Source organism: Hyla sarda, chromosome 8 (assembly GCF_029499605.1).
Source record: "Hyla sarda isolate aHylSar1 chromosome 8, aHylSar1.hap1, whole genome shotgun sequence".
In the NCBI taxonomy this organism is placed as follows: domain Eukaryota; kingdom Metazoa; phylum Chordata; class Amphibia; order Anura; family Hylidae; genus Hyla; species Hyla sarda.
The window spans coordinates 80,963,916-80,985,362 of NC_079196.1; the positions used below are offsets into that span (position 1 = coordinate 80,963,916).

Sequence of the window (21,447 nt, forward strand, 5' to 3'; positions counted from 1 at the left end):
TATATCCCCCTCTGATCCCCCCTGTGCCACTTTATATCCCCCTATGATCCCCCTGTGCCACTTTATATCCCCCTCTGATCCCCCCTGTGCACTTTATATCCCTCTCTGATCCCCCTGTGCACTTTATATCCCCCCTCTGATCCCCCTGTGCACTTTATATCCCCCTCTGATCCCCCCTGTGCACTTTATATCCCTCTCTGATCCCCCTGTGCACTTTATATCCCCCCTCTGATCCCCCTGTGCACTTTATATCCCCCTCTGATCCCCCCTGTGCACTTTATATCCCCCTCTGATCCCCCTCCGTGCCACTTAATTCTGTTTCTACCCAGTGCACTTTTCATTAAAAATGATATTATCTTTATTCTGTAATTCCATAGGATTACACCAATAACCAATTTTTATAGGCTTTGTTTTATTTTACTATTTAGAAAAAAATAACTTTTTGTACAAAAATTTGCATAGTTAAAATCCTCCTCTTCTGACCCCTATAACTTTAGAATATTCCCATATACTACAATGTGTCAGGGAGCACCTTTTGCGCTTTGATCTGTAGTTTTTACTGGTACCATCTTTTATTTTTGATGGGACTGTTCGATCGCTTTTTATTAATTTTTTATCTTATATGAAATGACTTAAAATTAGTAATTGTGGACTTATATTGTAATAGTTTGGACATTTACGCACGCGGCGATCCCACGTTTGGATTCTTAAATTATTTTATATTTAAAAATGGGAAAAGGGTTTGTGTGGTGGGTGTGTTAAATGCAGTGTATGTGGGAATATTATAGTGCAGTGTTTTCCAAACAATGTACCTCCAGCTGTTGCAAAAGTACAACTCCCAGCATGCCCAGACAGCCGTTGGATCTCCGGGCATGCTGGGAGCTGTAGTTTGTAACAGCTGGAGGCACACTGTTTGACAAACACAGATATAGTTATTTGTGTGTGAGTGTGAATGTACTATAGGTTACAGTGTGAATTCGGGTAGAAAACAGACATGGTGCACATCTACAATCTTGTATAATGATCTGATTGCTTCTCAGCATAATATCAAAAACTAACAGGTTGTTAGTATACATAGGTGGCCTTGACGTGGCGAGTGGGCTTGTACTTTTTGATCAAAAATGTATACTAACAACCTGTTAGTTTTTGATATTATGCTGAGAAGCAATCAGATCATTATACAAGATTGTAGATGTGCACCGTGTCTGTTTTCTACCTGAATTCACACTGAGGGGCATTTACTAATCTTTTACTATGTAGTCTGGTTTTTACCCTGTTTTTTTCTACTTCATTTTTGACTATGTGCGACAAATTTACTAAATTGTTGCACGGCATTAATAAATTTGGCACACCTAGGCAAAAGTGGGAAATTTACTTCATGTAGTAGAAAAAATAGTCTTCCTTTTTCCTGCTGTCTGAATAGGTTTGGCTGCTGGTTTCCTTCTGGATCTTTTGTTTTTAAGTTTTTTTTTTAGCTTTTTCACCACATCTAAATAATTCAATAACTACAGTGGTCCCTCAAGTTACAATATTAATTGGTTCCAGGACAACCATTGTATGTTGAGACCATTGTATGTTGAGACCATAACTCTATGGAAACGTGGTAATTGGTTCTAAAGGCACCAAAATGTCATCCAAAATAGGAAAAAGTGACAAAGAAAAATAAGTAGATAACTAATATAGATAAAGCAAATTCTTACATATAAAAGTAATAAAGATCTGCTGGGAGCTGTAAATCACTGTCTATATCAGTGTTTCCCAAGCAGGGAGCCTCCAGCTGTTGCAAAACTATAACTCCCAGCATGCCTGGACAGCCAAAGGCTGTCCGGGCATGCTGGGAGTTGTAGTTTTGCAAAAGATGGGGCCACCCTGCTTGGGAAACACTGGTCTATGTAGAGGACAGGAGCTTCTTTGGGTCCTGTACAGTACAGGCAATGTCCCAAACAAGTAATGGAGTCGCCCTCACCTGGTGTCCAAAAGAGCAGCTAACCCTGATACAGGTAAAGTGTACAGAACATGTAATACCAGACACCAGTCAGTGCATACACTTCAGTAATACAGGGGTTTTACCAGTGAATGCCCATTTTGATTGGTTGGTTCTTCCAGCCATTGACACGTTTCACAGATCTGGACTGTCTGTAGCATTGTATGTTGAGTCTGGTTTCAACTTACGATGGTCCAGAAAAGACCATTGTATGTTGAAACTATTGTATGTTGAGGCCATTGTAAGTTGAGGGATCACTGTAAATTGTAGTCATGGCTCAGAAGTGGTAAACGGCGCTTAGTGTGTGTGTGTGTTTATTAAATTTTTTTAACACAGGTTTTTTCTCCCTAAATGTACTTACACTTTTTTTTTTTGGTTACTTCTTCTACAGATCTGTGTATCCTGTGGACTCCTTCGGATTCGGTGGACTACTTCGACGACCAGCGTTTTTCTTTGCTTGATGTTAATAAAATGGTTAACGAGGGCTTGTGGGGGAGTGTTTTTTGTAATAAAATTTTTTTTAAACCTGTTGTGTTTTATTTTTATTTTACTTTACTTGACAGGCTTAGTAGTGGAAGCTGTCTTATAGACTGAGTCCATTACTAAGCCGGGCTTAGCGTTAGCCACAAAAACAGCTAGCGCTAACCCCCAATTATTACCCCGGTACCCAACACCACAGGGGTGTCGGGAAGAGCCGGTACCAACAGGCCCGGAGCATCAAAAATGGCGCTCCTGGGCCTAGGCGGTAACAGGCTGGCGTTATTTAGGTTGGGGAGGGCCAGTAACAATGGTCCTCGCCCACCCTGGTAACGTCAGGCTGTTACTGTTTGGTTGGTATTTGGCTGAGAATGAAAATAGGGGGACCCTATGCGTTTTTTAAATATATTTAATTATTTATTTAAAAAAAAACAAACGCATAGGGTCCCCCCTATTTTCATTCTCAGCCAAATACCAACCAAACAGTAACAGCCTGACGTTCCCAGGGTGGGTGAGGATCATTGTTACTGGCCATCCCCAGCCTAAATAACGTCAGCCTGTTACCGCCTAGGCCCAGGAGCGCCATTTTTGACGCTCCAGGCCTGTTGGTACCGGCTCTTCCCGGCACCCCTGTGGCGTTGGGTACCGGGGTAATAATAGGGGGTTAGCGCTAGCTGTTTTTGTGGCTAACGCTAAGCCCAGGTTAGTAATGGACTCTGTCTATAAGACAGCTTCCACTACTAAGCCTGTCTAGTAAAGTAAGAAAAAAACACAACATGTTTTTAAAAAATTTTATTACAAAAAACACTCCCCCACAAGCCCTCGTTAACCATTTTATTAACATCAAGCAAAGAAAAACGCTGGTCATCGAAGTAGTCCACCGATTCCGAAGGAGTCCACAGGATACACGGATCTGAAATGAGAACAAAAAAAAATGGGTTAGTACATTTATCACCTGCTCACACATCTCCCGCCCCGCACGACTACAACTGCCAGCATGCCCTTACAGTAAGGACATGCTGGGAGTTGCAGTTGTGTGGTGCAGGAGATGTGTGGGCAAGTTACAAGCTTGTCCCCTGCCCCCAGCTGCAGGACTACAACTCCCAGCATGCCCTTACAATAAGGTGGGGCGGAGGCCGGGCACAGTGTTTCCCAACCTGGGACTTGTAGTTTTGCAACATCTGGAGGCACCCTGGTTGGGAAACACTGTTTTAGGCCAGTGTTTCCCAACCAGGGTGCCTCCAGATGTTGCAAAACTACAAGTCCCAGCATGCCTGGACAGTCAAAGGCTGTCTAGGCATGCTGGGAGTTGTAGTCTTGCAACATCTGGAGGCAACCTGGTTGGGAAACACTGGCCTAAAACAGTGTTTCCCAACCAAAGTGCCTCCAGATGTTGCAAAACTACAAGTCCCAGCATGCCTGGACAGTCAAAGGCTGTCTAGGCATGCTGGGAGTTGTAGTCTTGCAACATCTGGAGGCAACCTGGTTGGGAAACACTGGCCTAAAACAGTGTTTCCCAACCAAGGTGCCTCCAGATGTTGCAAAACTACAAGTTCCAGCATGCCTGGACAGCCAATGGCTGTCCAGGCATGCTGGGAGTTGTAGTCTTGCAACATCTGGAGGCACCCTGGTTGGGAAACACTGTTTTAGGCCAGTGTTTCCCAACAAGGGTGCCTCCAGCTGTTGCAAAACTACAACTCCCAGCATGCCTGGACAGCCAAAGGGTGTCCAGGCATGCTGGGAGTTGTAATCTTGTAACATTTGGAGGCACCCTGGTTGGGAAGCTTGGGCAACTTACCGGCTTCCGTAGGATCGAGCGCTGCATGACACTGCGGCGCGACGATCTCCGTCAGCGATCGTCGCTGGAGCCTCGGAAGGGTAAGTGAACGTTTTCGCCGGTCCCCTTCAGCTGTTTAGTTTTGAAACAGCTGGAGGACTACAGTTTACAGACCACACACCAGTGGTCTGCAAACTGTGGCCCTCCAGCTGTTGCAAAACTACAACACCCAGCATGCCCTGACAGCCAAAGCCTATGGCTCTCAGGGCAGGAGCCCGGGCTGACATTACAGTGCAGCCGCCTGGGCTCCTCATACGGCCTCCCCGCTACCCCTCCCCTTGTCTCCCGTCCGGGCTCCTCATACGGCCTCCCCGCTACCCCCACTTGTCTCCCGCCCGGGCTCCTCATATGGCCTCCCCGCTACCCCCCCCCCCCCCTTGTCTCCCGCCCACGCCGCTCAACTCCCGCTGCTACAAGACTACAACTCCCAGCGTGTCCTTACTATAAGGGCATGCTGGGACTTGTAGTCTTGCAACAGTAGACAGATCGAAGTTGTGTGGCGCTGGCAGGTGAGAGGGGGGGGGGGGATATAAATCACTGTAGTGTCCCGGTAGCGCATTGAGGGTAGCGGGGAGAAAGTATGTTGGAGCCCGGGCTGCAGTAGCTTTTCCTGCTCCATGTTGGAGCTGGAGTAAATTTAGTCAATTTTTACGGCCGTTGCGACAGTTTATTGCGCAACTGCGACTGTCTCAGTTAATAAATTCCTGACCACTGCAAGTAAAAACTGAAAACTTGCGTAAATTAAGCGGGAAAAAAAATTTGACTTTCTAGCTCTTGCTAGGGAAAGTCGCACAATTTATAGGGTAGGCGCAATTGCGACAATTTTGCGCCAAAAATAGTCAGAAAAAAATGACTAAACCCCTTAGTAAATGCCCCTCACTGTGATTTCTTTCTTCCCCTTTTTTTTTTTTTTTTTTTTGTTTGAACATGTGCTGCACTCTTCCCCACCCCCTCAGCCCAACCCTATATAGGTAGTAATTAGCTACATAAGGGCCATTTCATTCCTAGTAGCCTCCCAGTCTGACTGGGAGAGTATGGTAAGTGAGCTATTACATCTTATTCACACTGATGTGGTGCTGTGCGGCGTCCGTTGCTGCCGTGGCGCCGTGTCTGTGGGCGGGTGCGGCCCATAGACTGGTTTGAGTGGCATTGGGGCCGCTCTGCCAGTGGGTCGTTTCCTCCCCCCCCCGTGGGCACTGGTGTCGCGGCGGTGGTGGTCGCCGCCCAGTGCTACACCATTTTATGCTAGGGACGTTAGGGACCCACTCTGAATAGGTGGCCTTGACGTGGCGAGTGGACTTGTACTTTTTGATCAGAAATGTATACTAACAACCTGTTAGTTTTTGATATTGTGCTGAGAAGCAATCAGATCATTATACAAGATTGTAGATGTGCACCATGTCTGTTTTCTACCTGAATTCGTACTATAGGTTACCTTATCATGATAAACACATTCTCCTATACAGCAACTTCTTTCTGGGCCTCCACAGCACTGCAGTCAGGCTCCTCCCACCCATGTGACTGATCACATGGTAATGACATCATCTAAGGTCCTCTACCATCCCATACACAGCCCAATGTTCAGCAGTAAATCTCTCCACTGTGCTGCTGCTGCTGCCTGAAACCTCTGCTTGTACAGGGAGGAGAGGACAGATGCAGTAAGTATTAGGTCGCAGCTGCCAGTGGAAGCAGAAGACTGTTGTTTTAACAGCAATCTTCTTCTTCTGTGCTGGGGCTGCAGCGGGGGCCCGGGCCACCCGGGAGCCATCGCCCCTTACTGGAGTACTGGTTGTAACCCCTTGATGGCGGCCCTGCCTGTGAAACACCTAAAGGGTTAACAAACATTCTGAAGGTCATTTTTAATACTTTGAGGGGTGCAGTTTTCCTAATGGGGTCATTTATGGGGTATTTCGAATATGAAGGCCCCTCTAATCCACCTCAAAACTGAACTGGTCCCTGAAAAATTATGATTTTGAAAATTTTTTGAAAAATTTTAAAATTGCTGCTGAACTTTGAAGCCCTCTGATGTCTTCCAAAAGTAAAAACATGTCAGCTTTATGATGTCAACATAAGGTAGACATATTGTATATGGGAATCAATATATAATTTCTTACAAGCAGAGAGCTTAAAAATTCCAAAAAATTTTCATGACATTTTTGAATTTTTCACCAAGAAATGATACAAGTATCGATGAAAGTTTACCTCTATGTTAAAGCAGAATATGTCACGAAAATACGATCTCTGAATCAAATTCATAAGTAGTGTTGCTCACGAATATTGGCAATGCAAATTTTATTATAGCGAATATAGCGCTATATATTTGTAATTATGAATATATTTTTTTTTTCACAGTACACATCACAGTGATCACCACTCTCTGCTTCCAGCTTGTGTGGTGTAAAGAAGGCTCTAATACTACTGTGTGATACTGGTGTGCTTTTGCAATTTTTGCTTATGTTAATTTTTGTATACGCGAAGTTTCGCATATGCGATAATAAAACAAGAAGATTACGAATATGCGCGAATATATGACGAATATTCGTCCATATATTAGCGAATATTCGCGAATTCGAATATGGCCTATGCCGCTCAACAATATTCATAAGTAAAAGCATCTCAGAGTTATTGCATAAAGTGACAGTGGTCAGATGTGCAAAAAATGTTCTTAGACATTACTCCGCCCCAAGACATCTTATCCCCCTATCCAAGGAGAGGGGATAAGATGTCTGATCGCAGGGGTCTCTTCTACAGCACCCCGGGCCATCAGCTCTCCGGACCTAAGTTTGCTCTGTGGCTGATGACAGGGGCCGGCTGTTCGTGATGTCATGGCTCTGTCCCCTCATGACGGCACACCCCGCCCCCTTTATGCAAGTCTATGGGAGGAGGCGTGTTAACAGTTATGCCCCCCTCCCATTGCATTAAGGGGGCAGGGCGTGACGTCATGAGGGGGCGGGATAAGATGTCTAGGGGTAGAGTACCACTTTAAGGTGAAAATGGGCTTTGGTCCTTAAAATGGGAAATGGGGGTGATTCAAACTTTTACTAGAGAGGATTATACACATTTATCACCTGTACCTTCTCAATCTGACCCCCCCTCTGATCCCCCCTGTGCCAGGACAACTTTATCTAGGTGGGATGACTGATCTGTGGGAGGGAGAAAAGTGACATCACATTTTATTTACATTTTGTTTTATTTTACTACTTTAGAAAAAATGTTTTAACCCCTAAATTTCCGCTTTTTGGAAAACTGCCACTGCAGTTTTTGAGCAAAAGACAGAAGTGGATCCATAAGGGAGGAGAAGTATAAGTCCTTCCTTTATATGTCCTATTCCTTTTGAATACATTTCTGGCTTTGGCTCAAAAAATGCAGTGGTAGTTTTCCAAAAACTGCCAGAAAGAAAAACAAGTGGAAACTTAGCCTCAAGCTGCTTTATACTACAGAAAAAGTCCTTTTCTTTTTGAATTTCCTTTCTGTCTGACCACAGTGCTCTCTGCTGACACTTCGGTCCATGTCAGGAACTGTCCAGAGCAGCATAGGTTTGCTATGGGGATTTTGTTCCTGCTCTGGACAGTTCCTGAAATGGACAGAGGTGTCAGTAGAAACCCAAACAGAAGCTGATGAGTATGGGAAGGATTTAGATTTTTAAACAGAAGTAATTTACAAATCTGTTTAACTTTCTGGCACTAGTTGATTAAAAATAAATGTTTTTTATTATATCATTTTGCCATTACACTGATAGGAAGATTCACTTTTCAGGAGCGTGTGAAAGCTGAGTGACGGCCTCTGAGGCGGGGACTGTAATGGCCACCATGTTGGTTGTCATCCTGCTTGTCCAGTAGACTGTCCCTATGGGATCTCTCCATGTGGACACTTCTCTACTGGGAATTTCCCTTCTTCATGAATGTTGCTCTGATGCTCTTTGGGTGTGGATGATCTCATAACTAGGCAATCCTCCATGAGCTAAATATACCCCAGCTCTGACTTGCACTGATACATTGTAACAAACCCTCAATTGTTATATTACCTTTAAAAGTTGTTGCTGGGTTTAGAAAACCCGTCTTACAAATGATCTATTAGGGGATTCTGGGTAATAGATGGGGGTCCCCCATTCAGGATCCTCATCTATTAGTCAGAATGGAGAGAGGCTATTTGAAGCATCAATACAACATTTATTAGATGGACGTCCAATGGAAATAAAGACAAGTACAACCATGTAGGGGGTAAAAGAAAGAATTTATTTATAGGGAGGGGGGACAATAATAAACAAGATACTATTATATTATACTATTATAGATGTGTATGTGTAAGATAGTGATCTGTTGTACTGAACCATGCTCGGCCGTGTTGATCCAGAGGAAGGCGAAAACCCCCTATAAGGAATTAGCCAATTGTCCTTATTACCAAGGGGGAAAATTCCTTCCTGACCCCAAATATGGCAGTCAGAATAAATCCCTGGATCAATGGCTAGTACCAAACCGAATGACAGGTAGAGGGTAAATTAATTTAAATTATTATTATTTTTTATTATACATGTGCAGTAGTTTAAATGTTCATGTTTGGTTCAAATACATTTTTAAAATGTAAAAAATATATAAATATTTATTTATATTTATTTATTTATCAATTTTTTTTAATTAGTTGTGTTACTAAGAGGGTAATTTCTAATGTTATTATGCTAAACCTATTTACGGCTATGTTGATCCAGAGGAAGGCGAAAACCCCTTGTGAGGAATGAGCCAATTGTCCTCAAATCAGGGGAGAAAATTCCTTCCCAACCCCAAATATGGCGGTCAGAATAAATCCCTGGATCGAGCCGATATGTCCCCTATCTGTGGTGTGTGTCTATGTGTGTGCGCCTATCCCTATAGTGTAGTGTGTGTGGTAAGTGCAGTGTAGTGTGTGTGGTGAGTGAGTGGTGATGCCAGGTAAAGGGCCTGGGGCAGCAACACAATGGCAAAGGTGAGAGATGATGTTCTAGGGCAGCCGAGGTAACAGCAGCAGAGACTTGAGGCCTGGATCAGGAGGTCGGAGGTTCTGGGCAGTAGGCGCGGGATCCTCAGAGTCTAGAAGTGAAGAACGTGATGATAGTTATCCCCAGAGGAGGATGTTCTTACCGCACCCAGCTTGGTGACGTATAATTGAATCCGGTCACAAGGTGGGGGTTCTCTGTGTCCTCCGGCCACTGCAGATGGTGATTTTGCAGAACTGTCTCAAACGGCTTACATGGTGGCTTGGCTCTCCTCTCTTCCAGTTCCTCCCAGTGAATGGTGGAAAAGAATGGATGCTTCCGGATGTTTCTGCGCACCCCCAGGCGCTTATCGGGATTCTTGCGCAGAAGTTGACTGATGAGATGTTCAATAGCAGCATCCATCCCGAGTGGAAATTTGGGCTCCTTTCTGGTGATGGCTTTGAAAACCTTCTGCTTGCTGTGGCTGATGTAAAATGGGAAGCATCCTGTCGCCATCCTGCACAACACAACCCCAAGGCTCCACCAGTCAACAGCTGTGTAATACTCTTGTCCGAGAAGCACTTCAGGAGCCATGTAGTAGAATGTTCCTGTCACTCCGTCGATCTTACTGGAGGCTGTGACTCCATCTTGTGCCAGGCCCAGGTCAATGATCCGGATGTGGCCTTCTGCATCCAACATGATGTTCTCTGGCTTGAGGTCTCTGTGAACGATGTTATGTCCATGGAGGAACTGGAGGCCGCATACCATCTCTGCTGCGTAGAACCTTATGTTGTCGATGTCCAGGTAGCAGCAAATCCTGATCAAATCCTCCAAACTGCCGCCGGACAGGTACTCCGTGATGAAGTATGCACGCTCCAGAGACTGATGTGCAGCATAAAGGTGGCATAGAAATGGACAGTCTCGGGCCGCTAGGAGTATCCGCCGCTCTCTCTTGATAGTTCCCTCGTTGTCCTCTCTTCTGTTGATGATCTTTACAGCCATGTAGGTTTCATGGCCAGGGACTGATGCCAGGACCACCTGTGGAAAACAAATGGAAGACGCTCATTAGAAGACATCATAAGGTTGATATTGATCAGTGTTTCTCAAGCGCGGTCCTCAAGACCCCCAACAGGTCATGTTTTCTGGATTTCCTTTGTATTTTACAGGTGACACAACAGTTATATCACCTGTGAAAGACTAAGAAATTTCTGAAAACATGACCGGTTGGGGTCTTGAGGACCGCGCTTGAGAAACACTGATATTGATGGAGGGGGGGGTCTGGTCTAGGAAAACTGCAAGAAAGCGCTAAAATGTACTGTAGATCCCCCTTTAGCAACAATCATCTCTCCCAAAGTTTCCTGCAGCTGCAAATGCTCTAAGTTTTGTTCACCAATAGAATACCTAGCAGGTTTGGTGACACAATCCCGGTGGAATCGACTGCGCAAGGTGGTGCCAGCCAATGCGATGCTATAAAGGGGCGTTCACTGCATAGTGGTGATGCCGATGTGATAAAATCTAAAGTCATTCGGCTAATAGTGGAGATGCAGTATTAGACCTGCCATTCAGGTGCACAGAAGCAATAGATACAAAAGTTACAAAGATAGTACACCCACGTTCGGACAGCACTTTGAATCATTTATGCGTTTGCACTCTAATTGGCTGAGGCTCCATAAGTATAAAAGTAGGTATATAGTGTGCATGTTCAAGTAGCCTTATGGTTGCATAGGCAAAATAAATACAAATAAGGATATGTAATATATTAGGGCACCAAGTTGGCGTTTGCGAACTGCACATACAAGGGAAACTTGTGCCAAGTGTAACGAATTGTAATATTAAAATTGTATTAAAAAGGAAAAAAAAGGAAATGTAAACAAAATTTAGGAAAATGATGAACAGCTTATCCACCATCTGAAAAGATAGGGAAAAGGAAAATAATGAATGGTGTAAAAGACAAAAACCACGATCCATAGTGTGAAAGTGCCGCAGGTTCATCAAGAGCCTGCTTAGAGACTATTCCATCTTGGACAGCCCGGCCGTCGATGAGGAAGAAGAGGAGTGAAGACTTCTCTCCTCCTCCCATGTCTCCTTGAAGATACAGCCCAGCAGTTTGGCCCTGTGATCCACCCCCACATAGTTGCCCACGCCCCCGCCCCACAGCCCATGCCCCTACCCCGATCACAGATTGTATTGTTTTGTTATTCGATCTCTTGTGCCTTTCTATTACAGGATTGAGCGGAGTGTTAGAGTAGCATGATGTGCGATGTATAGCTTAGGGAACCTTTGCTGTGTATTGTACTGTCATGCTTTGTGTGATTGTAATTTATTGTATGACTTGTAATGACTGAACAGACAATAAAGCTCTTTCAATAAACCAGGTTGGCGATTGCGGACAACACATACAAGGGAAACTTGTGCCAAGTGTAATGAATTGTAATATTAAAATTGTATTAAAAAGGAAAAAAAGGAAATGTAAACAAAATTTAGGAAAATGATGAACAGCTTATCCACCATCTGAAAAGATAGGGAAACGGAAAATAATGAATGGTGTAAAAGACAAAAACCACGATCCCTAGTGTGAAAGTGATTCATAAAGGTGGATGAAGAATGAGAATAGAGTGCGGAAACAGTACTAGGTTAATGTCACTGAATATCAGGCGGGTGCACGGTGGTTATGTAGCAGTTGTCGGAGTTGTATAGTAATTATAAAGCTGGGCTCCGCAGCTCCCAGATTAGGTACCAAGAGGAACAAAGAAAAATGAAAAGAAAAATACTATAGAAATAGTCCACTATGTGGTATTGCAGTTTTTACGGAATTCATGGATCCAACATGATAAATAGTCTTAAAAATGGACAGAAGTCCCTACAAAAATGATGGGTCCAGAAACAAAATATTATCCTCATCGAGAAAGAAGACAAAAATGGATCATCAGGAGGCATCAATGCGGGGAAACTTATTAGATAGTATAAATAAAGAGAATTTCAGAGGGTTCACTTACTTTATCTCCTAACTCTATGAATGCATTGAACAATGGATAGACATGTCTTTGAGTTGGTTGGGGTCAGTGTAGTTCTCATCTTCTGGTCCAAATAGGTTTCTGTAAGATTGCATTGAAGCCATAGAAATCCATGTACGGATAACTAAAAGAGAAGCATTGAAGGGGACAAAATTCATGGACTTTATTCCGCGGAAGACTGGGTGCTTTTCACCTTCTGGTCCTGGCCGGTCACACACCTGTAGAGTCAGGGGGATACCTCACCTGGTCCCACCATGGATGATGTGTCACTAGGGTTGCTACCTGGCCGGTATCTTACCAGCACAGTCGGTATTTTGGCCACCCTGACCTTTTATATTAAAAATACCGGAAATGCAATAGCCAGTAGTTATCCAACCAATCCTCCAACTCCCGGAATGTTGCACCATAACCTATGCCAGTGTTTCCCAACCAGAGCATCTCCAGCTGTTGCAAAACTACAACTTTCAGCATGCCCAAAGAGCCAACAGCTCTCTTGAGAAACACTCACCTATACTATATACTACTGTATAGTCCAACATGTTGGGAGTTGTAGCTGTGCAACAGCTGGAGGGACTTCTTGTTGGTAAACACTGACCTATACTATATACTACTGTACAGTCCAACATGCTGGGAGTTGTAGTTTTCGTTTGGGCCCGCTGCCGAGACACAGGCTGTATCAGGGCATGCTGGGAGTTCTAGTTAGTAACTAACTGCAACTCTTTAATTTAATTTAAAAAATAAAGGGATCAAAAAGTCACATCGAAACAAATATGGTCCTGTTAAAAACTACAGACCGGGGCGCAAAAAATTACCCTCATACAGGCCCGTATAAGGAGAAATAAAAATGTTATAGAGGTCAGAATAGGACAAAATTTCCCCCACATATTTCACATCATGTGATGTCACTCATATATAATTAATTATGCAAATGAGCATGGTCAGTATTTTTTTTTTTGCAAGAAAGGTGGCAATATAATACACAAAAAAAACTGAACCAATTAGAGGATCCTACGCTAAAGTCATAGCTGCATACACAAATATGGACCAAATAGTACCGTGAGTATAATAAATTTATTGTTACACAAATGCAAAAAATGGCATACATCTAATATCATATAAAATACATATGGATAAAAAAAACGGAGATACAACTTCATGATACAGAGACAAAGAAAAGGGAGAACTGGAAAGACTCTTAAAGAATATTAAAGGGGTTCTCCACCATAAGGTGATTTTAGTACGTACCTGGCAGACAGTAATGGACATGCTTAGGAAGGATCTGCACTTGTCTTGGGGCTAAATGGCTATGTTGTGAGATTATCATAACACTGTGGCTAGCTTTTTGTGAACTATTATTTCTAGTTTGACTTTTCTCTTTTTGACTACAACTCCCACAATTCCATTTTCCTCCCTCCCACACATCAGCCACCCCACCCATTGAAACATAAATGAGCTGCATGCATGTGGTTTTCAATCAGGGTGCCTAAAGCTGTTGCATTAGTTGCAGATTGATCCCTCCACCCATTGAAGCAGACAGGCTCCCTGTCATCAGCTGACTAGTGAGTCAGGTCTCGGCCACATTGCAAGCTGGGAAAAATCTGAGACAACGGTCATTTTGTATGCTGATAAAAATAAATAGTGGGGTGAAAACCACAGAAGAATTGGGAGAAAACCGTCACACACAGGTACAGACACTATATTATGAACTACACTAACTATACAGCCCCTGTAGCATAGTCAAATAAAAAAAATTCCTTGAATTCCCTTTTAAGTAAGCCAAACCACCTAAAACAGCCCTCAATACCATACGTAAAATAAATAGGGTAACTCAAAAAAGCACCCACATAAATGCATAAGAGAGTATGCACGCAAAGTTATAATAGATGTATATACAGGTGGCACAGGGAGAAAGTATAGTAGCGGAAGCAAGGAGTTAAATATTGGCAAAGTGTGCAACAAACATAATTACCAACGTCACCCAACGTTTCACCACTCAAGGCTTCTTCCGGGGCGTAATCACAGGAAGTGAGTGACAGCTATTTATGTAGGGGAACGGCCAATCATGGATCCAAGACTAGAGCATGTGATCTGACCGAATGGCAAAACACAGGCTGAGTTATTGCGAGATGTCCGCAAGTCGTGGACATCGCAAGATGGCCGTACAGTCTCAGAATACACAATGTCCTGAAGTACCGCCCAATAACCAAGGTAACCTGGACGCTAAAGGCACAAATATCGCGAGACACACGCAGGAGCGTATCCGAGCGTCGCGCTGCAGCTAAGACTATGGGCTGAAACTATAACACATCACAGCGGGAGGACCTGCCCAGTAACCAAGGTGATACAGCACGCTAAACTGTCAAGTGCGAGCGAATCCACATTACAATATAGTATAGTACGCCACAGAAATAATAAAGGGGTGCAAAACCAAAATAAAAAAAACGTGTGTGAAAAAAACTAAAAGTGACACACACCAATGTGCATGATGAAAGTCCAAAAGTGCAATAGTGAAGGTGAATACAGACCCACCTGTAAGAAAAAACAGAAATTATTCCAAAAACATTTTTATTATAGAAGCACATGTGGTGTGTCATATTACAACATACTGAACCAATGTCAATAACAAAGGGGGGGGAGGGGAGCGGAAATCCATGCAACCCCATTCTAAATAATAATAAGATGGTATATATTGTGACATTAAAGATATATAGTTGCCATAAAGTATATACATGTATGATGGATGAAAAAATAAGGATAATTGACAGGGAACACTGGTAAGGCAAAAAAAAAAAAAAATCCCCCCACATATTTGTATCATGTGATGTCACACTTACAGCGATCCCTCAACTTACAATAGCCTCCACATACAATAGTTTCAACATACAATGGTCTTTTCTGGAACATTGTAACTTGAAACCAGACTCAACATACAATGTACGGACAGTCCAGATCTGTGATACCTGTCACAACTGCAGGAACTGACCAATCAGAATGGGCATTCACTGGTAAATCACCTCTATTACTGAAGTACAAGCACTGACTGATGTCTGGTAGCGCCCCCTACAGTACAGGGAGGAACTACAAGTTCTGTACTACTCCTTACCTGTGCCAGGGTTAGCTGCTCCTTTTGGACACCAATTAAGGGTGGCTCCATTTGGGACATTGTGTGTACTGTATTGGACCCTGAAGAAGCTCTTGTCCTCTACATAAACAATTGTTTCCCAACCAGGGTGCCTCCAGCTGTTGCAAAACTACAACTCCCAGCATGCCGGGAGTTGTAGTTTTGTAACAGCTGGAGGCACCCTGGTTGGGAAACACTGACAGACAGTAATAAACAGCTCCCAGCAGCTCTTTCTTACTTTTATATGTAAGAATTTGCTTTATCTATATTAGTTATCTACTTATTTTTCTTTAATCCTCACTTTTTTTTCCTATTTTTGGATGACATTTTGGAGGCTTCAGAACCAATTACCAGGTTTCCATAGAGTTCTGGTCTCAACATACGATGGTTTCAACATACAATGGTCGTCCTGGAACCAATTAATATTGTAACTTGAGGGACCACTGTATATAATTAATTATGCAAATGAGTATGGTCGGTATTTTTTTTTTTGCAAGACAGGTGGCAACCTTATGTGTCACATGTGGGCCATATAAAGTAAGTGGTGTGGGGATCCTACAAGTGTTCCTCGGTCCACCCCCAGGAATATCCAGGCCAGTTACCTTAATTTAATTGGACTACAAAAGGGTTCAACCAAGGAAAACAAAGGTAAAATATACATAATAAATACCATCTGACCCTCAAGTAATGCATAAAAGAAAGAAAATGTGCAAAAAAACAAATACAACAGAGCATACAGCGATAGAGGGAAAGGGAAAAAACCAGACAATAATGAATAGAGAACCGTAATACCATAGGGGGAAACTTTTTGTTGCACTTTATTATTGGATTTATATTTGGAGTCCTATATACAATACATGTGAAGAGATATTATTATTTATTACCCGCGGTATTGGAGGAACAATTTACAGTGATATAACATCAGCACATATGCACTTTTAGAAATCTATTTTATATTATTGAGTATTCCAGCACCCATTATAAAGACCTGCTTAGAGGAAGAGCTGTGTAGTTCCCATAGCAACCAGTTTGCTTCTTTTATTTTTCAGAGGCCTTTTTAACTTGGTTGCTATGGGCAACTCCACAGCTCTTCCTCTGCACAGGTCTTAATAAATCCCCCCCTATATGTACTGTTTACACACTGCTGCAGAAGACCCAGCTGCACCTTCTCTTCCCCCTGTGTCTGGATTCCTGCACCCACACCATCTTGGGCATACCGACTTCCATCCGCCAGGACACAGTACATGGAGGTAGAACTTACTTTGCCGAAGTTGCCTCTACCCAGGACTTGGTGGAGGTTGTAGCTGCTGATGGTAAGCCTGGGGTAGGGGCCCGATGCTCCTTGGCTGCTCCCAGGTGTTGGCTCCTCATCCTCTGATCCTCCATTCTCATCTCTCCTCCTCTTGACTCCATCCTCGCCTTCCTCTTCCTTCTTCCTCTTGCCTTCGCTCTTCCTCTTTTCCTCCTTGCCATCTTCTTCATCTTCAGTAGACGCCATCCCAGGTGTTGGCTCCTCATCCTCCGATCCTCCATCGTCATCTCCTCTCCTTCTCTTGACTCCATCCTCGCCTTCCTCTTCCCTCTTCTCCTCCTCGCCATCTTCTCCATGTCCAGTGGATGCCATCCCAGGTGTTGGCTCCTCATCCTCCGATCCTCCATCGTCATCTCCTCTCCTTCTCTTGACTCCATCCTCGCCTTCCTCTTCCCTCTTCCTCTTCTCCTCCTCGCCATCTTCTCCATGTCCAGTGGACGCCATCCCAGGTGTTGGCTCCTCATCCTCCAATCCTCCATTGTCGTCTCCTCTCCTCCTCTTGACTCCATCCTCGCCTTCCTCTTCCCTCTTCCTCTTCTCCTCCTCACCATCTTCTCCATGTCCAGTGGACACCATCCCAGGTATTGGCTCCTCATCCTCCGATCCTCCATCGTCATCTCCTCTCCTCCTCAAGACTCCATCCTTGCCTTCCTCTTCCCTCTTCCTCTTGCCTTCGCTCTTCCTCTTCTCCTCCTCACCATCTTCTCCATGTCCAGTGGACGCCATTTCCGCAGTTCTCCTTCAGTCTGTAGACCTCGGTCCAGTCACGTCGGTCGCCAGCAGAGAGTGAACGGCAGTTGGTCGTGTGCAGGTGATGTCATCAGCCACAGAATGCTCAGGTGGCACCTGCCTGACACTGACCCTATAGACCTGCTCAGCCATATACAATGTGATGTGGGCATCATGAAGGACATCTAGGGTTGGCCTTAAGTTGATTGGTACCCTGTGCAGTTTGATGGACCTTATGATGGACCACAGCAGTCTCCAAACTATAGACCTCTAGATGTTGCAAAATGACAACTCTCAGGGTTGTTGGGAGTTGTAGCTTTGCAATATCTGGAGGTCCACAGTTTTGAGAGCAATGGGTTTAGGCACCTATTAAGGTGCTTGGGGTCCAATCTCCAGGTGTAAAGTACATCGGGCACCTCCATCAGTAAAGACAGGAGATGCCCCTTGTGCCCTGGTGCAGGTCGCATACCCCTGTTCATGGTCTAAAGTTAAGAGGAACAGTAATAATTCATGGATGGTTCTTCAGTGTCTGGGGCTGGGTGGTGTAACTGCTAGTGGTATATATTGGCACAGTGGTGGTATAGGTGGTATATATAGATCTATGTAAAGTTAGAAATAAATATAGTGAATAAAACACTCACACTTGTGAGCATGTAAGCCTATTTAGCAATATGTTCCTATTACAACTATTCCTGTAAATCTGCTGCACACACAGCACCAGATATGATGTATAGCAGCAGTACCCAACGGGCAGACCGTGTCCAGATCCAGACTGCAACTGCCAGATATCCGGATCACTAGTCAGCTCTCCTCTCATTCATTTGTATCGGTGTCTTTAAGAAACTCTAAGGGCCATTTATTAAAAGTTAACTTGGTTTTTGTTTAATGTAGATAAAAATAAGTTGCAGGCAAAGTAGCGTTTTTTTGCGCCACATTTATCAAATGGTGCATGGACGTTGTTGAATGCCCGCTAAACTGCTCAGTTTTAATGTCAAATAGCAGTGGCGGGTTGAATTGCAAATTTTTTGTGACTTTTTGCAGAACAGTCGCACATGATAAATTAGTGACCACTGCAAAAAGTGATCTAAATCAGATCAGTTTGTGGTAATAAAAATTAAACCTTCTAAATAAAATGTTGCACAGAACCTGCGACAAATTTAGACAAAAAAAGCTGCATACATTGCTTAATAAATTCCCCTCTTTGTTCCCTTCTTCTGTAATGCAGGCAGCATGATCATTTAACTACACAGTTCATAGTGGGCATTGTGGTACAGGTCATAGATGCATAGTGGCATATTTCTTGGGGCATTGGTACATTGGGACATATTGGTACAGTTCATAGGGGCACAATGGCACAGCATATGGTGGCATAGGGGTACAGTTTATGGTGGCATAGTGGCACAGTACATTGGAGCATAAAGGCACAGTACATGGGAGCATAGTGTCACAGTTCATAGGAGCATAGTGGCACAATACATGGGGGCATAGTGGCACATTACAGGGAGACATTTTGGTACAGTTCATAGGGGCACAATGACACGGCTTTTGGGGGCATAGTGACACAAGTTATGGGAACATAGTGGCACAGTTTATGGGGGCATAGTGGTTCAGCACATGGGGGGACAGTGGTACAGTTCATGGGGACATAGTGGCACAGTACATGGGGCATAGTGGTACAATTAATGGGAGCACAATGGCACATCTCAGGGGGGCATAATGGCACCTCTCATGGGGGCATAGTGGCTTATTACATCGGAGCATAGTGGCACAGTACATGGGGGCATAGTGGCACAGTTAATGGGGGGGGGGCATTGTGGCACAGTTAATGCGGGAGCATAGTGGTACAGTTCATAGTAGAGCAAAATTGGCATGGGGGCATAGTGGCATCATTTATTGTGGGGGCACAGACACATCATTCATTGTTTTAAGGGACACAGAGGTACAATTGTTTACTACAGGGCACATTGTTTGGCAATATTATATTGGGGGCACAGTGTGGGCAGTATTAAACCTTGGGAACAGTGTGTGTCAGAAATATACCAGGAATATGTGGAAACTAAATGACGGACAAACGTTGGCGTTACCTTGTGCCGGTACCAATAGAAAGACAGGTACATGTAGTCACACAGAGTGCTCACGTACCTGGCGATGTTGAGCTCAAAATCTATTTGAGTGGCTGCCCCGGACATGGATCCACCTGCAGAGGGATGGCTTGAGGATGCTTGCGTTACCACTGGAGGAGTCCCAATGATGGAAAAATCCCAGGTTGGTTTGGGGACACACACCGCTAGCAATAAATCCACCACGAGCACCGTAGATTAAGATTGGATTTTTAGACGACACAGACGACGCATTTCAAGAGCGCCCGCTCAAATACTATAAACTGATGATAAACTTTTATAGTATTGTTAGCAACCGCTATATATTTTCATTAATGCTAAGATATATTTGATTATTTTTATGATACACCTCTTGTAATATTTTTTATAAAGGATTTATCCTTCACCCCAACAAGTTTGCCCGGTTGGCAGATGAGGGGGATGCCATTCCAGAGCTAGCAGTACTGCAGCAGGACTCTGCCTCTGACCGCGGGGGGGGGGGGGGTATGGTCTACTCCAGTAAGAAGGGAGGGAGGAGTACAGGGCAGGCTAGACAGGTACTGGTAGTGGGGGACTCAATTATTAGGGGGACAGACAGGGCGATCTGTCACAAAGACCGGGATCGCCGAACAGTGTGTTGTCTTCCTGGTGCTCGAGTTCGGCACATCGCGGATCGGGTTCACTGGTTGCTGGGTGGGGCTGGAGAGGACCCAGCAGTCATGGTACATATTGGCACCAATGACAAAGTAAGAGGTAGGTGGAGTGTCCTTAAAAATGATTTCAGGGACTTAGGCCACAAGCTTAAGGCAAGGACCTCCAAGATAATATTTTCTGAAATATTACCTGTACCACGAGCCACACCAGAGAGGCAGCGGGAGATTAGGGAGGTAAACAAGTGGCTCAGAAGCTGGTGTAGGAAGGAGGGGTTTGGGTTCATGTAGAACTGGGCTGACTTCGCTGTCGGTTACCGGCTCTACCGTAGGGACGGGCTGCACCTCAATGGGGAGGGTGCAGCTGTGCTTGGGGAGAAGATGGCTAGAAGGGTGGAGGAGTGTTTAAACTAGGAACTGGGGGAGAGGGACCCTACAACATAGAGGGGAAAGATAGTGTAGATAGAGAGGTGGTAATTATAAATGTACCTGGGGGTGGAGCGTAGGGAGGGGTTAGAATAGTTAATAGGAATAGGCTTCATAGGAAAATAAAACTTACACCCTTGAATCCCATTAACCCCAATAACATAAAGGATGGAAATGTAAAGTGTATGTTCACAAATGCCAGAAGCCTAGCAAATAAAATTGGGGAGCTTGAGGCCCTGATACTGGAGGAACATATTGATATAGTTGGGGTCACTGAGACATGGCTGGACTCCTCGCATGACTGGGCTGTCAATCTGCAGGGGTTTACATTGTTTCGCAAAGATAGAATGAACAGAAAAGGTGGTGGAATCTGTCTGTATGTTAGAAGTGGTATGAAAGTCAGTGTGAACGATGCCATAGTGTGTGATGATTCTGAGGATGTGGAATCACTGTGGGTAGAATTACAAAAGGAGGGAAATACTGAAAAAATTATACTTGGTGTAATCTACAGACCCCCTAATATCACTGAAGAGATAGAAGGTCGGCTGCATAAACAAATAGAGGGGGCCGCCCGGGCAGGTACAGTGGTAATAATGGGAGATTTTAACTATCCAGATATAGATTGGGGTCCGGGGTTGGCTAAAACTACAAAGGGGAGAAAATTCCTAAATTTATTGCAGGATAATTTTATGGGCCAGTTTGTGGAGGACCCAACAAGAAGTGATGCCTTGTTGGATCTGATCATTTCCAACAACGCAGAGCTGGTTGGTAATGTAACTGTGCGGGAAAACCTTGGTAATAGCGACCACAATATAGTTACTTTTGACTTAAAATGTAGAAAACAAAGACA

The 21,447-nt window shown here is 44.1% G+C and overlaps 1 protein-coding gene across 1 annotated transcript; it reads right to left on the bottom strand.

Annotated features, from left to right (window-relative positions):
* Window positions 1–8,265: 8,265 nt before the first annotated feature.
* Window positions 8,266–17,560, bottom strand: LOC130284635 (protein kinase C theta type-like). The gene is made up of 2 exons (XM_056535158.1): window positions 16,643–17,560; window positions 8,266–10,284 (listed from the first exon to the last, which is right to left on the bottom strand). Exons 1-2 carry the CDS (start codon window positions 17,417–17,419, stop codon window positions 9,409–9,411), a joined length of 1,653 nt encoding a protein of 550 aa, XP_056391133.1. The 5' UTR covers window positions 17,420–17,560; the 3' UTR covers window positions 8,266–9,408.
* Between the last annotated feature and the right edge of the window lie 3,887 nt (window positions 17,561–21,447).